At 52.7% G+C, this 18,379-nt stretch overlaps 2 protein-coding genes and 2 non-coding genes across 4 annotated transcripts; 1 reads left to right on the top strand and 3 right to left on the bottom strand.

The window, feature by feature from the left end:
- The first annotated feature begins 30 nt into the window (after positions 1–30).
- SERPINH1 (serpin family H member 1) lies at positions 31–3,654 on the top strand. Its single transcript, XM_048294212.1, has 4 exons — positions 31–613; positions 849–947; positions 1,293–1,525; positions 1,674–3,654. Exons 1-4 carry the CDS (start codon positions 31–33, stop codon positions 1,974–1,976), a joined length of 1,218 nt encoding a protein of 405 aa, XP_048150169.1. The 3' UTR covers positions 1,977–3,654.
- A 2,426-nt stretch (positions 3,655–6,080) lies between these two features.
- RPS3 (ribosomal protein S3) lies at positions 6,081–10,964 on the bottom strand. Its single transcript, XM_048295368.1, has 7 exons — positions 10,858–10,964; positions 9,891–10,021; positions 9,690–9,783; positions 8,965–9,059; positions 8,236–8,423; positions 6,857–7,053; positions 6,081–6,149 (listed from the first exon to the last, which is right to left on the bottom strand). The coding sequence occupies exons 1-6, from the start codon at positions 10,885–10,887 to the stop codon at positions 6,860–6,862; spliced, it is 732 nt and encodes a 243-aa protein (XP_048151325.1). The 5' UTR covers positions 10,888–10,964; the 3' UTR covers positions 6,081–6,149; positions 6,857–6,859.
- Positions 7,370–7,517, bottom strand: LOC125322281. The gene has a single exon (XR_007201934.1). It is a non-coding gene; the product is annotated as a small nucleolar RNA SNORD15 (small nucleolar RNA).
- On the bottom strand, positions 8,542–8,688 carry LOC125322259. The gene has a single exon (XR_007201912.1). It is a non-coding gene; the product is annotated as a small nucleolar RNA SNORD15 (small nucleolar RNA).
- Positions 10,965–18,379: the final 7,415 nt, after the last annotated feature.

The raw sequence follows: 18,379 nt of genomic DNA, 5'->3' as shown, positions 1-18,379 counted from the left end.
TCCTGGGAGGCACCAGGTGCTACTGAAGCCATGTGGATTACTGTGGGGCTGGCCCTCCTGGGCCTCGCTGCGGCCGTGCCCTCGGAGGACAGGAAGCTGAGCGACAAGGCCACCACGCTGGCCGAGCGCAGCACCACGCTGGCCTTCAACCTCTACCACGCCATGGCCAAAGACAAGGACATGGAGAACATCCTGCTGTCCCCCGTGGTCGTGGCCTCGTCCCTTGGGCTCGTGTCCCTGGGGGGCAAGGCCACGACGGCCTCGCAGGCCAAGGCGGTGCTGAGTGCGGACAAGCTGAACGATGACTACGTGCACAGCGGGCTGTCCGAGCTCCTCAGCGAGGTCAGCAACAGCACCGCCCGCAACGTCACCTGGAAGATCGGCAACCGCCTCTACGGCCCCGCCTCCATCACCTTCGCCGAGGACTTCGTGAAGAACAGCAAGAAGCACTACAACTACGAGCACTCCAAGATCAACTTCCGAGACAAGAGGAGCGCTCTCAAGTCCATCAATGAGTGGGCAGCCCAGACCACGGATGGGAAACTCCCAGAGGTCACCAAAGATGTGGAGAAAACTGACGGGGCCCTCATTGTCAACGCCATGTTCTTCAAGCGTAAGTTCTACCTTCAATTCCTGGTACAAGTGACCCAAAACCTCCCCTGAGCCAACAAACAGAATCAGAGGATGGTTTGAGTTGGAGGGGCCTTAAAGATCATCTAACAGCCTGAAGGGAAGGTGGACAAATCCTGCGTCCACTGGAGGCAGCCCCTTGTCAGCGGTTGGGAACTGTGCATGGAATTACCGCCCACTCCCTTTTCTTACAAGCTGTGTTGCTCTCTCTCCTGTAGCTCACTGGGATGAGAAGTTCCATCATAAGATGGTGGACAACCGTGGCTTCATGGTGACCCGTTCCTACACCGTGGGAGTGCCCATGATGCACCGCACAGGTGAGTGGGAAACCTCCTGCCCCACACCAACACTGTTCTCCATTATCCCACCAGCTGCCTTCAAGATTGTTTTGCCTCATGAAGAGGGAACAAAGCAGGGGAGTGTTTGTTCTGCTGATTCAGTCTCTCTGTCAGCAGAAAGAATCCCTGTTTACTATTGGATGCTTGGCTGTTGGGAAGAAATCCTGGCTCATCACACAAGTGAGAGCCACCACCAACTCCAATAACGCTGGGCCAGTTCCCAAAAGGGTGTCCAGACTCTTCCCCTCCTGGTCAGGAAAAGTCCAGGCTGAATTCCCTTTGCCTCTGTACCACATCTCACTGTTCCCTGCTTCTGGTTTCAAGGTCTCTACAATTACTATGATGACGAGACAGAGAAGCTCCAGGTGGTAGAGATGCCACTGGCTCACAAGCTCTCCAGCATGATCTTCATCATGCCAAACCATGTGGAGCCTCTGGAGAGGGTGGAGAAACTGCTGAACAAGGAGCAGCTCAAGACCTGGGCTGGCAAGATGAAGAAGAGATCAGTGGCCATCTCGCTGCCGAAAGTCGTCCTGGAAGTCAGCCACGACCTTCAGGTAAAGGAAGTCCTTAAACAGTTGGGCCTTACAGTTCTTTGGGATGTGAGGGAAGACAGTGGGATGGTGGGTTATCCATGCCAGCTGTCTCTCTTACCTCTTGCACGGTCATCTCTGCGAGGGGTGCTGACCTCTTGTCTCCTCCTAGAAACACTTGGGTGGTCTGGGCCTGACAGAAGCCATTGACAAGACCAAGGCTGACTTGTCCAAGATCTCCGGCAAGAAAGACCTTTACCTGTCCAACGTGTTCCACGCCGCGGCTCTGGAATGGGACACAGAAGGGAACCCCTACGACGCCGATATCTACGGCCGAGAGGAGATGAGGAACCCCAAGCTCTTCTATGCTGACCACCCCTTCATCTTCATGATCAAGGACACTAAAACCAACTCCATCCTCTTCATTGGCAGGCTCGTGAGGCCCAAAGGCGACAAGATGCGCGATGAGTTGTAGTTGGGTTGGTTTTGGTTGGGGTTTTTTTCCCAGAGCTTTGGTTTGTGTGTGTTTTTAGGGGGGGATTTTGACAAATGGGAAACACTATTTTGTATCCTTCTCGAACCATGGGTGCTATTCAGACCAGGGTGCATTGTGAGGAGAAACCAGCGTACGCTTTACCTCACCCCACAATCCGGATTGCACAAGCCCACCTCCAGAGAGGAGCAGGGAGGCCTGGCACCAGAGGGTCACCGGGAATCAGCTGAGGTGGCCAGGTTGAAGCCTGTACTAGTTCAGCCTCCTGCTCAGTTCCTTGCTGCTCCACCAGCCCCGCCAAGGCACCATTCTCCCATCCCAAATGCTTCCATCCGCCTGCATGCTTAGCGCTGCCGCTCTTCTCCCGCTTGGCTGCCCCGTGGCACCGCTCCAGAGCTGTTCCCTGCTTCTCTCTTCTCTCTCCAGGGGTGTGCAACAGAACTCCAAGGGCCAGTTGTGCAGTTCAGCCACTGCAGGGCCCTGGAGCAGAGCAGGAGGCAGCACGGGAGAATGGAGATTGTATGGAGTTGTGCCCTTCTGTCCTGCCTCTCCCTGTGCTTCTGCATTGGATGCTTCAACCACAAGAGCTCCTCAGGTAGAACATCAAAGCCGAGAGCAGCTTGGATCAACACTTCATGGACAACTAAGGGGCTTTGGGGTGTCAGGGAGAGCGCAAAGGGCAGCTTGGGCTTCTAGACAGAGTAACCTGAGGTGCCTTCAACACTCCACCCCTCGGGATCACTGAGGGGCCAACATCTGTAATTAAACAGGCAATTGTACCAGGCAGAGAACTCACTTCTCTTGGAAGTGCTCTCCATCAGCCTGTAGGGCTGGGAAAGACTCTGTTCCCACTCCCACTTTATACCAGAGCTGGTTCCAATCAGCTCCCATTGGAGCTGACCCAAGGCATTCCTGGCTGGCTTCTCTCAGGGAGGCGGGATCAGGTTCACCTCCACTTTCTTGCTTAATGAAACACAAAGCTTTAAAGCTGCCATTACCTGACTTCCTAATTATGCTGTGCTGAAGCTCCATGGTACTTTAGCTCCCTGTCTGCTGACCTGGATAAGGGCACCCTGAAAAACAAAGGTATTTATAGTTATATTTATGTCTGATAATTAGCAGGTTTCACAGCCTGATCCAGGCTATTCCTAACTTCTCTTCAAGGGATATCATCAGGTTAACAGTATTTTAAAAGGGAGCTGATGTCATCCCAGGAACATTGCAGCACTTGCCATGCACTGAGAGACACCACAAGGCAAATAATGACATTATTGAAATGAGGAAAATCTGTGCTTCCCAATGGAATTGCCATTCTCTGAAACCAGCATGGAGCACCTACATGGCTTTGCTTTATCTCCGTGCCAATTTTCCCTGCTGACATAGAAGCCCAATACTGCAGATTCCCAGGTGCTGGGAGGCAGGAGGCAATGCCGCCCCAAACGTGGGACCCTTCCCGTTGAATCAGCGCACTGAACCCACACGCAGAACGTTCTGGAGGCTGGGCTGGGGGGGTGAAAGGGGTGGGCAAGGCAAGAACACACTGTGGGATATTGTGAATAATTTGCATCATGTGGATGCAGGCGTCTGATGGCTTTTTTTGTCTGTTCTTGTACCACACAGTGACAGTTGTGTAATTTTGCAATAAAACTTTTTCAATGAATCCCTGGCAGCTGGAATCCCTTGTAGAGTAAAATAAACTTAGGGAGGTTCCTTGCTATCCTTAAATCCAAGACACCTTAATGTGGCAACTATGGACAAAAATTAAACTTAATACACAAGACAAAGTCCTATGGCACATCAATCGTGAGAAAGGAACACTCTCAGCAGCTTTTCCCTTCATTGTTTTCTCCTGAAACTGCAAATATCCAACACCTTTAATGCTCCACAGGTGAGGGAACAACTGCCCTGTCCTGCAGTGCCATTTAGCAGAATAAAAAGTGAGCTGACAGCCAAAGGGACCAGCCTTCCTGACCCTCCAAGCCAAAGTTCTCCAGCTGGGATCCACCCTAAGGAAACAGAGGAGGAAAAAACTGCAGGCTAAAGATGCCTTCCCCAAGTGGAAAATCCAGCAGTGGCAGATCATGTTAATCCATGTTCTCCCAATTCTGGAAAGGGATGAACCTTCTGACACTCACTCACATGCAAAACTAAAGGCACAGACACGTCCCCTTTCCCTGTGCCTGGGCAAGCACACACATCCCTGTGGAGCTCCTCCCAGACTGGAAAAGCACTTGGTGCTTCCTATCTCTCACTACACGGGAATTAGTGAAGCCACCTCCAGCACCAAGCACAGCAGGAACACATGAATCTGGAATAGAAATATTGAAACCAAGTTTAAAGCTTTCCAGAGTTCCTGAGTTCATCCCACCCCCAGCTGCTCTTCCAGGGCTTTTGTCCAAGGGAAGCACCCAAAAGACACAGAGAACTGAGTGAGTTCCCTCCTCTTTTGGAGCTTCTTCAAACAGCTCAGGATGGCGCTAACTCCAACCCAGGCACATGGCAAAGGTGTTCAGTTCACACTTGCACCCCTTGACTGCTCCGGGATAATCACAGATGGGTTTGGGTTGGGAGGGACCATAAAGCTCATCCAGTCCCACCCCCTGCCATGGGCAAGGACACCTTCCACTATCCCAGGCTGCTCCCAGCCCCATCCAACCTGGCCTTGGACACTGCCAGGGATCCAGGGGCAGCCCCAGCTGCTCCAGGCACCCTGTGCCAGGGCCTCCCCACCCTCACAGCCAGGAATCCTTCCCAATATCCCATTTCTCCCTGCCCTCTGGCAGTGGGAAGCCATTCCCTGTGTCCTGTCCCCCCATCCCTTGTCCCCAGTCACTCTCCAGCAGCCCCTTTAGGCACTGGAAGGGTCTCTCTAAGGTCTCCCTGGAGCCATCTCCCCACTACTTGCTTATCTCTTGATCCTACCAGTGATCAGCACTGTCAGATTAACAGGACCATGGACAGGGTTGGAGAGCTTTTAACCAGGAAAAAGTGGAGCCATCTCCAGGAAATCCAGCCCTCCCTGGGAGGCAGCAGGAGAGATTCCTAACCATCACCATCTACCACACAGATGGTGTTTAAGAATTTAGAAACATGCAAAGCTGAGTGTGACTCTTTACTGCTTCAGGTCTTCCCACTTTCACACACTTCCTGCTCCTATGATCTCACAGAACTGCTTTGTCACCTTTTATATTTTCAGTTATTTCCAAATTCAAATTTAAAAAAATAATGCTGGCATTAGTCTAGTATTTATATCAGCTGTTTAAAAGCTTTGCACTGAATGATGTGCACAACCTGAAATCAGACTCACTGACAGCCTGAGAAGGCACATCTTGTTTCTGAAACTCAACCAAATTCCCAGGTGTGCCAGAGAAGCTGGGAACAGCAAGGCCAAGGCTCCCTGGACAGACCAGCTCCTCAGACCATCAGTTTAAAATTCCAGTTCCTAAGTTGCCAGCCTAGTTCCTGCAGAGAAACCTCCTGAAAATGGAAATGTGGATGCGAAAGCTATTCCTAAACAACAAAGTTTGCATGCAACAAACAGGCTTTGAACTCCTCAGATTCTGAAGTCCTTGATCCTGCACACACCTCATCTCCTATGATGTGCCTGTCTCTTCCCATTCCTGCACCAGACTTCCACCAGATATTCCCTCCTCACAGCTTAGGACAGAAGGTTTGAAATCCTGACTGTCACTTTTGGTCTCACCCCACAAATCCATGCCTAAAGTTACCTGACCCTAACAGGAGCTGCATTGGCCTGGATACTGCCAAAAAAGCTCCCCCTTCTGGAAACCTTGGATAAGGGACTGGGATGGTAGGAAACAGCCACCAGTACTCCATGGAGCATTTGTTACTCATGACCCTCTAAACACGGGATTGCTGCTCCAGCTCTACAGAGATATCAGCGCTTCATTGCCACTTTGTTAGGATCAGGATCTGGTGACGTTCACTCCAGAAGGGGAACACAACAGCAACAGAATTCCTTCCATACCAAAGGTGGGAGCAAGGTCTTCCCGGAGCACATCTTGAGAAAATAAAAAGGGAAAAAAAAGGAAAAAAAAAGAAAAGAAAAAGCACCTTCACAAACACTGTCTTTTGTGATTTTATTAAGAGATGTTTTCAGGACAGACAAGCTTCTGGCTGCAGATGTTACAAACCCTACAAGGAGAAACAAAACACTCAGTAAGCCGGGGGCAAACTTTTCCATAACCATTCTCCTACCCCAAACAACGAACAAACCAAGCTTTCCAATTAAACTGCATCTCTCAATTCCTGCTTTTTGTCCAGTGATCCCCCTTTTTCCCACTGAGGCAGATCTTACCAGTCAGATCCCTTGACAGGACTTTAAACTGTGACTACTTCCTTAGAAAAGCAGCCTACAAATCATTCTCAAGTGGCTTCTAAGATTATCCCAAACTGGATCCTGGGGCAGGATGGGAGGGGTATATGAGGATTACATTCCCTGTGCTGCCAGCTGCACACTGGTAGCAGATGCTACAATGCAAACACATCCAAGGCACCCAACCCTTCTCAAACAAGTCTCTCCAACTGTGATCCAAGGTCCCCAAATCCATGCTGTACAACACAACATGGAACAGGGCATGTGGACAGGGATATTCCCCTTCCAGATCCATCATCTCATCTCCAGAGGAGTGTTCTGAGCTGCTTTGCCACATGCCTTGAACCCTCTCCCCTTCATCAACGCTCAAACCCAACCCTGGTCACTGTGCTGGGTACAAGGCAGCAGCTTGTCTTCCCAAAATCCCAGCTTCCAGCGTTTTTGGTGGCCTTTTATGGAAAAGGCCTGACACTTGTTCCGCGTGGATCCTCAGCACACCTCCCTCCCACTGCTCCCAGGCACTTACCCCTCAGGCAGTGGGCACTGGCTGAGGCATGGCTGGCTGCTCTGGTTTGCCACCCTTCTGCTCTGAAATGGGGGTGGTGGGCAAAATCTCTTCTTTGGGTTCCACGATGCTGACGTGGTCTGGCAGAGGCTTTTTGGGGCCAATCTTTCCACTGGGGTCCCAAGGCAACATAATCTTTACTTTGATTCCCAGTACTCCTGCAAAGAGTGACAGGACAACAGGGACAGAAAACAGGATCAGGCACCAAGGTTACAAATATCACTGCACATGAATGATCTCCTGACAACACTGTAACACAGAAATGCTACAGCTTAAAAACCTAATATTGTGATTTTATGTGTGTTGTAAATTCAAGGAATTTGAAGTCGGATAGCCAAAATTTTCCAACTCATTGCCTTTGCTGACTGCAGCCTGGGACTGCAGTTCTACCCTCAACTCATTCTAAGCCTGGTTTTAAACTCAGTCCTCTTCCTCAGCTCATTTCTCTAGGAAATTCCACTGGTTTTTTGCATCCCTTCTCAGACAAATGCCTCTAAATCATCCAATGAGCAGGACATCCTGGCCAAGGCAGCCGTAGCACAGTACCACAGAACATGGCACAGGGCAGGCTGCAATGACACGAGGACGTCCCTTCTGACTCGTCATCGTATCATCACCGAAGGGAAGGTGGAGAACAGCTAGGGCTGTGTTGGTATCCATACACCAGGAGTTCTGCAATTAATTAACCCAAAGCCAGTTAAGATGCACAAGTCATTTGTGTTTTAGTGGGGGGGTGAAGACAGGTGGAAGCGGGTTTAGCTGGGAAGACTGTCTGACACTGGTAGCACCCCTGTTCTCTCTGCCCATCCTGAGGAACCAGGAAAACCAGAATCCCAACTGCCAAGAGCTCTGAAAACCAGACAAAGAGGCACTTCATCTGGAAGTTACCACCAGCCTCAGAGGCCCCAGGACACCAGGGACAGTGTCTGGAAAATCTACAGCCACATTCCCAACTGGAAACATTCAAACCCCATCAGCAGAGAGGTGGCTGACCTGGTATGACCACACAGGCTGCTGAAGGCCCCTTCGCTTTCCATTCCCACATGCACTTCTACTTTAGATGCAAAGTGAGAGTTCAGTTGCAAAGGCCCAGAAAACAGGATTTTCAGAGTCTGAATCATGCACAGCAGCACAACTGAACCACTCTGTGAGATCAGAGATGCATCAAAACCACGCGAGTTCCACCCCATGGGTACCAGCGAGAAACCTCCATCCTGCCACTGAGAAAGCTCCAACTGGCAGGCATGGGTGGGATGCCAGGAGCTGAGGATTTTTGTCTCTGATGTTCTAGAGAAGGAACCCAACGGGGCTGCACAGGGATTTGCACGGCAGGCACTCACCCTGCCGGAGTAGGACGTGACGCACGGCTGTGTCCACGTAGTAGTTCACTGGGTCCCCACTGTGGATCATCAAGCCATCCACAAACTTCATGGATTTGGCCCGCTGACCTCGGAGTTTGCCGGACACGACGACCTCACAGCCCTTGGCCCCGCTCTCCATGATGAAGCGGAGGACACCGTAGCAGGCTCTGCAGGGAGAGGACAGCCAAGCCATGAGCCTGCGCTGGCAGACCCACAGGGCTCCCTGGAGGAATTTTACCACAATTCCAATCTGAGCTCCCTGTGTCAGGAGTGCAGCTCCCCATCCCTTCTCAGACAAATGCCTCTAGATCATTCACTGGTGACAGGAGGCTGCTGCTGAAGGACCTCACGCAGCACCACAGAACGTGACACCGCGGAGGCACTGCCAGCAGAGCCACCCGCTTCTGACTCGTCATCGTCTCATCACCGAGGGGATGTGAGAGCAGGGCCACTGCCACCTGAGCCACACGGCCTGAAATGCTGCTTGCTTCACTCCTCCACCCATTTACTCTTCAAGGAACACATGCAGCTTTATGCCAGACAGACAACCTGCCATCGGACCTACTCTAAAGCTCCAGAAGTGACTTTGTACTGAACAAAAGTTTCAGTGCAGCATTACCAGTTAAATCTTCAAACTGCAGAGGAGTTGTTTTTTGGGAATGGCTCTGGAGTCCCACACTTGCCCCACATCCAGGCTGCTGTACTCACCTGCGCACAGCCAGCCCTCCCAGGAGCTTGTAGCGCAGGGACTCGGCCTGGGCGATGGCACACAGACCCCTCGTGGCCACCTTCTCGGCGTAGAGCTGCACGGGAGAGAGGCACGCTCACAACAGGGCTGCTTTAAAGGCATTTAATGGCAGAATCACAGCATGCTCTGGCTTGGAAGGATCATCCAGTTCCACCCCTGCCATGGGCAGGGACACCTTCCACTAGCCCACATTGCTCCGAGCCTCATCCAACCCGGCCTTGGACACTGCCAGGGAATCCAGGGGCAGCCACAGCTTCTCTGGGCACCCTGTGCCAGGGCCTCCCTCCCCTCACAATAAACTTCACTTCACCAGAGCACAGGAGCTTCATTCTACTCTACACCCTACACTCAGTCCAGTTAATCCTTCCGCATTTACAGCGGCCAGCTTTACCCCACGCCCCCTTCCCTGTATAATGCGATCCAGCAGCACCAGCCAAACTGGAATAAATGAGCACCACCCCAGCACACACATTCCCCCTCTCTCCCTGATTTGTTTTACAGCCAAGAACTAGTAAGAGCACATTTCAGGGAACAGAACCACAGAATTCTTTGGCTTGCATGGACTCTTTACAGGACACCTAGTCTAACCTTCCCCTGGGAAAACACCCTAAACAGTAAGGATCAGCTGACACCATCCTGCCATCACAGATCCAACTGCATCACCCAGCTCCTGAGGCAGTTTTACCTCCACGCTTCCCTCCGGGAACCCGAACCTCTTCTGCACCACAGCCGTCAGCTCCCGGATCCGGCGCCCCTTCTCTCCCAGGACATTCTGAGTTCTGTAGGAAAATAAGTATGGGACAATTGAGAAAAGTATCCTCAGCTGTGAGACTGGAACCATCCCAAAGCATTTTCAGAGCACCTCAGTTCAGGAAGGCTGAGTTACCTGGTGGCAAGGATGATAATCTCAGTCCTGGTTGGAGTGACCCGAACTTCCACTCCGGAGTATCCATCCTCAGCCAGTTCCCGAGTCAGGAACTCGTTCAGCTCAGCTTTGAAAATGCCATCAGCGACAAACTAAAAGACAAAGGGACAAAGTCAAGCTCTTGTTCCATTCCGAATTTGGGTGCAACTCACCCAAATTCCTCCTGCAGCTTAACAGTCTCTCCTGACAGCTTTCCTCCGCTCTGAGAGGAATCACAGAATACTCTCAGCTGGAAGGGACCCTCAGGAATTACCAAGTCCAACTTTTACATGAACAGCCCAGGGACTGAATCCACAACCTTGGCGTTATTAGCACTGTGCTCTGAGCCAACCTCTGGGTGCAGCAATGGGGAAAATGGAACCATCTCCCCTGAAGTTCCCAGAAATAACTCAGTCCTAGCACAAGCCTATACCAACCACTGCCCGACCCACAGCTGGCCACAGCCACCCTTCACGCTGAGACCGCAGCTCTCTGCTGTATTTCGGGAGTAATTTAAGGGAAGTAACCAGCGGGGTCACATCCCTTTCCCATCCCCACAGGGAGCTGCTGCTGCTGGAATTCCTGACAGCCCAAACCTCCCTCCCTCCCTCCCAGGACAGGCAGCGCCCCGCGCCCTCGCGGCCCACAGAGCGGGGCAGCCACTAGCCGCAAACCCTTCCCACTGAAAAGCAGAGGGAAAAGCCCGCAAATCCCGGCTCCCAGCGCCGCTCCGCGTCCCGCAGCGCAGCCCCGAGCGCGGCCGTGGGCAAGCGCCCCCTCCATCCCGCCGCCATGTTCCCTCCCCGCCGGGCCCCGCGCCGCATCCGCCGCCATCCTCCCCCGTCCGCCGCCGCCCCCCGCCGTGCCCCCGCCCCGCCGGCTGCCGGGGCCGCCCCGGGCGATGCGGCACCGTCCCGCGGCCGCGGCCGACCCGTGCGGCCGCGCTCACCTTGCGCTTCTTGGAGATCTGCACCGCCATGATGAGCCGCGGCCCGGCGGAAAGGAGGGAGCGGGCCCCGCGGGCAGCGCTATATCCGCCTTCCGCCGCGCCCCATTGGCTCGCCGCTTTCACGTGGGCGCACAGCGGGGCCCGATGGGAGATGTAGTCTTTGCCACGTGGCCATGTTGGGGAGGGCCGAGCCCTGTGGATGCCCTAAACCAGCGCTAAATGGGCTCTAAATTCCGTGGAAACGGACACGAGAGTCAGCAGTGTGTACAGTAAAACACACAAATGATAATTCACCCCGGGCTTATACCTAGAAACCTGCTCTGCTGCCCAGTCGTTGCTGTCAGAGGATGCTCTGCTTAACAAGAAACACAGCATGGCTTGGTTGGGAAGTGACCTTAAAGCTCATCCCGTTCCACCCCCTGCCATAGGCAGCAGGGACACCTTCCACCATCCCAGGCTGCTCCAAGCCACTGGCCTTGGACACTTCCAGGGATCCAGGCACAGCCACAGCTGCTCTGGGCACCCTGTGCCAGGGCCTCCCCACCCTCCCAGGGAACAATTCCTTCCCAATATCCCATCTAGCCCTGCCCTCTGTCAGTGGGAAGCTATTCTCCCCCTTGTTCTGTCACAACACTATTTTTTTAATGGTTTAGGGATTGTAGGGGATTACAAAAATAATAACGATAATGGGTACAGCTGACGCACAGCCTCTAGGAAGCGGAGATTTAAACTGCATTTTATCATGGATGTTATTGTGGTTTGCAGCTGGACGCGATGATCTCAAGGCCTTTTCCAACCTAAATGATCCTGTGAAAAAGCCCACAGTGCTCCTGACTACAACCACAGCACCAACAGCAGCAGGACCGGTAAAGCACCGGGATCCCCACCCAACCCCCGGAGGATCCCGCTCTGCTCTTTTCCAGGGAAAAGCCTGGTTTGCCACTAGATGTCAGTGCAGACGGTTTCCAGAGCGGGAAAAGCCTCTTCCCGGGGGTTCATTTATCCAGAATTTGAGGGATGGCCGAGCATCTCACGGTGCACTTGGCAGAGACAGGTGGCGGTGGCGGTGAGGAATTGCGTCCCCTCCTGTCACCAGACACCTTTGTCTCTCTCTGCTGTGCCCAGCCATCCTGCCCGTCCCTCAGCCAGCTCCCTCTGCTCTCCCTTAGCCTAGGATTCTCTTTCCCACGCGGAACAGCAGGCTTCAGAGAAGCGTCCAGCAGCTGGGGATGTCTCTGTACAGAAATTTGAGCCCTATCAACCAGGGTCTCAAATAATTTTTCAGGAAAGACCCTCCCAAGCTGCACAAACCCCATTCTGCTGTTTTCCAACGTGGGACCACCATACTTTCAGAGCACGAAATATCTGCCCAAGATCATCTTTTTTTTAGGCTGAGCTTACCCAGGAGGGGCTCACCCAGTGTATTCCTGAATCACACACAGACAGGGAAAGGCACAGCACGAGCAAAAAGCCTGACCCTGATGCGTGTCCCCTTTTCCATGCCCTATTAAGGACAAACTATGTGTTGTGTCAGCATTTCAGGTCAGCACCGAGGGCTGGAGCCAGGCACAAAGCAGGGGCCTGGGTGGTGTTTGGCACCAAGGGAATGTCCCCTGTCCCCCCAGACATGGCCTGGCTAAGCCAGCAGGGTCTGAACCGTGGCCTTCACAGCTGGGGCCATTTCAGTCCCTTCCCCAAATAGCAATGTGGGATTCCTCCCTCAGCTCCAGCTGCAGCCCAAACCAGCCCTGGGTGATGCTCCCAGGTGCTGGGAATGGATTCTGGGCTTGCTGGAGATGTCCCTGCTCACTGCAGGAGGGTTGGATTAGACGACCTTTAAAGGTCCCTTCCAACAGAGCCATTCCGTGGTTCTGTGAATTCATCTCTGCTCCATCCCTGCTGAAATGGAGGCTGGCAACATTCCAAAACAGCTGTGACATGCCTGCACCCCTCTGCAGAGACCTCAGGTGTGGTCCAGCAGGTCCCAGTGGCTTCCCAGTCCAAGCAGTGGCTTGGATCTGCAGCAGGCCTGGGATTATCCATAAATCCCATGACAGACCCTCATGTTTCTGGGTCCCCACCCTCGGGGACTGCACCTCTGCTGTTCCCCATTTCCCACTTTTTTGTGGAGCCACAGGCATAGGAGCTCCCTTTGTCCCCAAAGGACATCCAGGGGGATGGAGAAAACTTCGGGGTTGCTGCAGCAAAAGCAAAAGGTTCCTGACTGACCTCCTGGCTCCCTCCCTCCTTCTCTGGGAGCACCAGGCAGTCCCCTGGGATGAAGTGGGGTGTTCAGGAATGTGCCAGTGATGCCAGCTCTGCTGCAGAACCCGACCTCACTCCACTGCCCAGGAGCTGGGATTAGCGTCCATAGGCTGCCACACAGATGGAGCCACCGGCTCTGGCTCCAGCCATGGCCCTCCCTGGCTCCGGGCACAGGACAGGCACCCCTCACATCCCACCTGCCCCCAGCCGGCACTAAACCCTGGGCTGCAGCCCCTGCTCTGGCAGCAGCGCTGGGATCTCCTCCTGGGCCGTGCAGCCACAGGCAGGAGCCAAAGCAGGGCTGCAGGGGAAGGATGTCAGCCCGGCTGCAGCATTCGGCAGCAGAGGAACCCCCGCGCCCGCGGGGACGGCCCCGGCAGGTGCCAGGGGTGACGCCAGCTTCCCTCGCTGTGGGGGATGCGGCTCGGAGCAGGTTTGGGAATCGGGAGCTGTCCTGCCCCCCCCCAGCTCCATTCACTGCCCAGACAGCAACATGGTTTATGGCAGCTGAAGGCCATTGCACGGGCTCAATTAATCCAGTATCCCAGCGTTTTCTCCCCGGGAAGCTGGCTCCTGTTCAGAGCAGGCAGGAGGGGCTGGCAGCCCTTTGCAGGGAAGAGGCCAGGACAGCCAGCAGCTTTCCCAGCTTGCAGGCACACTGGATTTTGGGATACCTCCTGCTTTCTGTGGGTCATGACAAAAGGTGGCATTGCGAGCGAGTGTCCTGCCTGGGAAAGTCCCTGATTGCCATTGCTGCTCCCAAAATAAGGGAGATCTGCAGGCACCAGGGACTGTGCTGGCTCTGCAAAGGAAGGATCAGGGAACAGCCTTGGGGGCATCAAAAATACAAACTGGTACAGGCAGAAGCACAGGGTCTGCCCATTCCTGCTGGGGTCCCTCCAGCTCGGACACCTGCAGGATTTGGGGTGACACGCTGGGTTCCCACTCATGCCAGGCCCCATCACCTCTCTGGATGTGCCTGAGGAATTCAGGCATCTCCCTGGCTGGAGCCTGTTCCTTATGATTTCCCTCTGGGCAAACACAAGCCATGGTGCTCCAGGGGGATTGGGACAGCCCCATCCCAACCTACATCCCACCACCTTTTAGCGCAGGAACCAGCAGCCAAGGACAGAAAACCTCCCAAATCACCTTCCCTAAAACCATCAGAGGCACTGCAGAGCTACTGAATTTTCCCAGGGAGTAGCTGTGGAAAATGAAACCCAGGGTGGAGATGGACAAGATGAGATAGTTTGCATTAAATGAATGGAGATGGGTCCTGGAAGGTAATTCAGCAGAGATAGGATGAACTGCAAGCAGCAGTTGTAAAGCATTTGTAAAGTCTGACTCAGACAGGAATTTTACTGCAGGAGAGGCAGTATTAGAGTTTACTGCTGCAGCTGGAGCAGCTGCTACTGCCCAAGCTATATAACCCCCTCACTGAGTTACTCACCGCTCCCTGGAAATCTTCCTGGGAAACGTGTTCTGCCTTCCCACATGGAGCAGCCCCTCAGAGCAGGGAGAGATGGAGGGAACAGGGCTGGGAGGAGCAGGGGTCAGGGCCACATTTACAGGCCTTCTGTAAACATTTCACACCCAGGAGGATTTACTGGTTCTGGCAAGAACACGGGGAATAAGTCCAGCAAACCTTCCGGCAGTATGGGAAGGTGGCGGGATCCTGCAGGACAGGGATGGAAGAGGGCACCGTGTTTCCAGGCAGAGACAGCTCTCAGCTGCCCCAGTCCCATCCCCTTCCCTGCAGCTGGAAGAGCAGGATTGAAATGGGAGCAGCACCAGCTCAGCTCCAGGCTAAGGACGAATAACTGCTCCGGAAAGGTGTGTGTGACCCTCCAGGAGAACTCACACCTCTGAGGACACGCTAAAGCTTGAAAATCAACACCCCTCAATTGCCAAATGGGTAAAACAGAAGCTGTGCACCAGAAGTCCTCTGGATTTAATCCAGGAATTGCAGCACTCAGCAAAGTGTCAGTGAAGCACAGAGCCTGACCCAGCAGCCAACTCGATTGTAATCCCAGCCTGTTACCTCCAGTACATCCCATAAGTCGTTGGCAGTGTTTTAGTGGCTGTTCCCAAACAGCTCCATCACTCCGACACTTTCCTTTGGGCACCTGCCCCGCTAAACAAGATTTTGCTTTGCTGCCTGGATTCACTTTAAGGACTTCAAGCAGACTAGTAAATAATTTATACTTCCTTTAGAAACAGGAAATGGAATAAGGATGCTCGGTGTGCTGTTTAGCTGGGAATCCCTGGGCTTGTTACTATTTAATGAACCGAGCAGCTGCTGGGAGAGGTCATTCCAGCAGCTCACACCTGGCCCCGCGGCTCTGGGTGAGGGATGTAAATTGAAACTTTAATGGGCATTTCCAGGAGAGCAGTTTGCCCTGGCACTGTCACCCAAGACCCAGCAGCTTCAGCAAGTGATTCTTAATCAGTTTCCAAGCCCCAGGAAATAGGCTGAGGGCAGGAGGGGCTGGTTTGCCCCAGCACCACATTTTGTGATGATTTACAGCTGCACTGAGATAAGGCTGGTGACAAAGGCCATTCGTGGTGGAACTGCCGATGTGACACACGAGGATGGGCCTGGAAGGACAGGACAAGGGGGAATGGCTTCCCACTGCCAGAGAAATCCATGGAGCCATCCATGTGAGAGGACGACACCCTCAAACAGTTGCAGAGCACTGGAGGCAGTAAAGCTAAAAGGACTTGCTGAGGCTGCAGCAGGAGCCAGCAGGGCTCAGGTCCCAAATCCCAGACCCTCAGTCTCAGAGCTCCCAGGATTCCAGCTCCCCGTTTGGACAAGGGGAAGCAGAGCTGCTCTGCCAAGCTGTTCCCAGGCGCTGCAGCAGCAGGGAGGGAGGTGCTGGTCCAGGAGCAGCCTGGCAATACCCAGCTCCGTGCTTTCCCTGCTTTCCCGTGTCTCCTCTCCACCCCGGAGACACAGGCAGGGAGCAGCAGTGATAAACTGGCTGTTGGTCCAAGCACAAGGTTATTTTCTAGGACATTAAGCAGAACCCTCGGATGCCAGCTTGCAGGAGAGCCACGAAGAGTGACAAGACACCTGACCAGAATGCAAAAGCAGACCTGCAAACTTAACACCTTTCCCCCGCCCCCCCTCCCCTTCTCTGTTAAAAATAGCTTTAGAGGGGGAGCTCAAAGCAGTGTGAGGGGCAGCTAGCTTTAGAAAATGAGCAGTTTCAGCAGAAATATCCAGTGACCACCACCCAGAGAGCTCTGATTTTTGGTATCTCAGCCATACACATCTCAAATTAAACATTCAAACTGCAATGCAGCCCAATTGTTTGGCAGGGGCTAATAAAAACCTGAAAATCTTTACCCAGCCTGCTTTTCTGCAGGAATAATACCACTAACATCCCAGAATTATCTCCATCTACGCCTGGCTAGGACTCCAAATCAATAAATTGTCTCCTCTCCCTCAGATTAGCTCGGTCAGGTAATTTTGAAAGCAGCAGCAGCAGTTCCCCACTGATAGGCAGAGCAGCTCTGCCAGCTGAATTAGCACAGGATCCCTCGTTATCCCTGAGCAATCCCACTCCAACAGTGTCCTTGGGGAATAATTTGCACTGACCTCAACAATACTTTGTGGCAGTCCAGGAATCAGGAGTGCTGTGTTTATTATTACCCACAGTTATAGAATTTAATACTTGGATTAATATTTGAAATTAAATTTCTGTTTGGAAAAAAGAAAAAACAGAAAAAAATAACCCCCCCACCTGTTTCTCTGGCAAAAAAAGAAAAAAAACCAAGCCCACCCTTTTTAGAATAACATTACATTTTGGTTTTCCCTCCTGCCACTTTCTTTCCTGGCTCAGCCTCAGCTCCGATGTCCCAAGCACCCCAGGAGCGCTCAGATCCTTTCACAGAAATTCCTGGGAAGTCCAAGCACTCACTGCTTCCAAAGCCTTTCCTGCAAAGCTCTGCCCAAAGGAGCATCCTGTCACTGGCATCCTGTCACTGGCTTTGTCACCTCCCCCTATCACTGATGTTCTCAGAACCACACAAGTCCTTCAGCCACAGTTCCCTCTCTGTCCCTTCTCTTGATGCCACACAAAGCAGCCCTTCCTCCTTTTTAAGGAGCACCAATGATTTCTGCCATCAAATTACCAAGAAAATTGCCAATTCTCTTTTAAACCCCCCAGCAAAACCTGCAGCAGGAGACCCTGGGACCATGAACAATGTGACGGATCAGAGCTAGCTCCTCAGAAACCAAGATGTTCTTATGAAGGAAGATGTGGGATTAATACCAGAATATCCTTTTTTTTTTTTAAATCCTGTAAACCTTATTTTTAAACCATCAGCTTCTCATGTCTCTTCATGCAGGTTTACTCCAGGAGTTAATCCAGGGTTGCTGCTGTTTTCCAGACAGTGCCCTCCCTCCATCCCTTCCCTCTGCTAAGCAAGGAGGCCCCAGTCTTAGAGAAATTAATTAGTGCAGTAATTTGCACGGGACACAGAGGAGAAGCCGAATTTGTCCCACTCCACAGGATCCAGCTGAATAAAAAAGACAAATAGCTGTGCTGTGGGATTTAAAAAAGCTGCTGTCAGCATTCCCAATGCAACCAGACCTGGAAATTCATTCGTCTTTCACTAAACAATGGCAAAAGGAGAAGCAATTACAGTAGACAAAACTAATTACAGCAGAGCTGAAGCACAGCTCACAGCGCTCACTCTTCAATCTGCATTCAAAAAGAAAAATCCAACCCCAAAACCACTCCATCAAAAGAAGGTGAAAATCTGGGAGTGCAATAAAAGCAATTTTGAAATAGAAGGGGCACTTCAGCATGGCACAGATTGCTCTTTGTACGGGGAAACCTTCAGGTGATGCTGGCAGTGCTTGGCAAACAGGACACAGGGGTTGGGAGGATTTGTCCAGGGGTGATGCTGGAGTGGGGGCAAGAAATGAGCTCCCAGCTCCTTCTCCATGGGGCCCATTCCACGTTCACCTCGCAGCCCCGTGAGTTTTGGGGGGATGTGTTTAGCTGCCGAAGAACTGGAGCACGGTGTTAATAATGCCAAGGCCTGGGGTTAGATCCCCAAGAGCTGCACTCCATGAGCCTTGGGGGTCCCTTCCAACTCAGAATATCCTGGGATCCTTGTGGAGCTCAACTTGCACACTCGTGGCTGAACAGCTTCTCCTTCCATAATGAAGACAAAGCACTCCAAAGGCAAGTTCATCCCTGTTTCCCGATCCTCACAGCCAGCCCTGCCTGATCCAGAACGC

This window comes from Corvus hawaiiensis, chromosome 2 (genome assembly GCF_020740725.1).
Source record: "Corvus hawaiiensis isolate bCorHaw1 chromosome 2, bCorHaw1.pri.cur, whole genome shotgun sequence".
Classification (NCBI taxonomy): domain Eukaryota; kingdom Metazoa; phylum Chordata; class Aves; order Passeriformes; family Corvidae; genus Corvus; species Corvus hawaiiensis.
The sequence above is the reverse complement of the archived record's forward strand: the minus strand, read 5'-3'. Positions and strand labels throughout refer to the sequence as shown.

What these genes read in the sequence shown, in the direction of transcription:
- SERPINH1 (XM_048294212.1), top strand. Translation starts at nt 31, where the DNA reads ATGTGGATTACTGTGGGGCTGGCCCTCCTGGGCCTCGCTGCGGCCGTG. An exon ending in CAACGCCATGTTCTTCAAGC is followed by an intron (nt 614 to 848) that starts GTAAGTTCTACC and finishes TCTCTCCTGTAG; the next exon opens with CTCACTGGGATGAGAAGTTC. An exon ending in GCCCATGATGCACCGCACAG is followed by an intron (nt 948 to 1,292) that starts GTGAGTGGGAAA and finishes TCTGGTTTCAAG; the next exon opens with GTCTCTACAATTACTATGAT.
- RPS3 (XM_048295368.1), bottom strand. Translation starts at nt 10,887, where the DNA reads ATGGCGGTGCAGATCTCCAAGAAGCGCAAG. An exon ending in ATTATCATCCTTGCCACCAG is followed by an intron (nt 9,784 to 9,890) that starts GTAACTCAGCCT and finishes ATTTTCCTACAG; the next exon opens with AACTCAGAATGTCCTGGGAG. An exon ending in TCCCGGAGGGAAGCGTGGAG is followed by an intron (nt 9,060 to 9,689) that starts GTAAAACTGCCT and finishes TCTCCCGTGCAG; the next exon opens with CTCTACGCCGAGAAGGTGGC.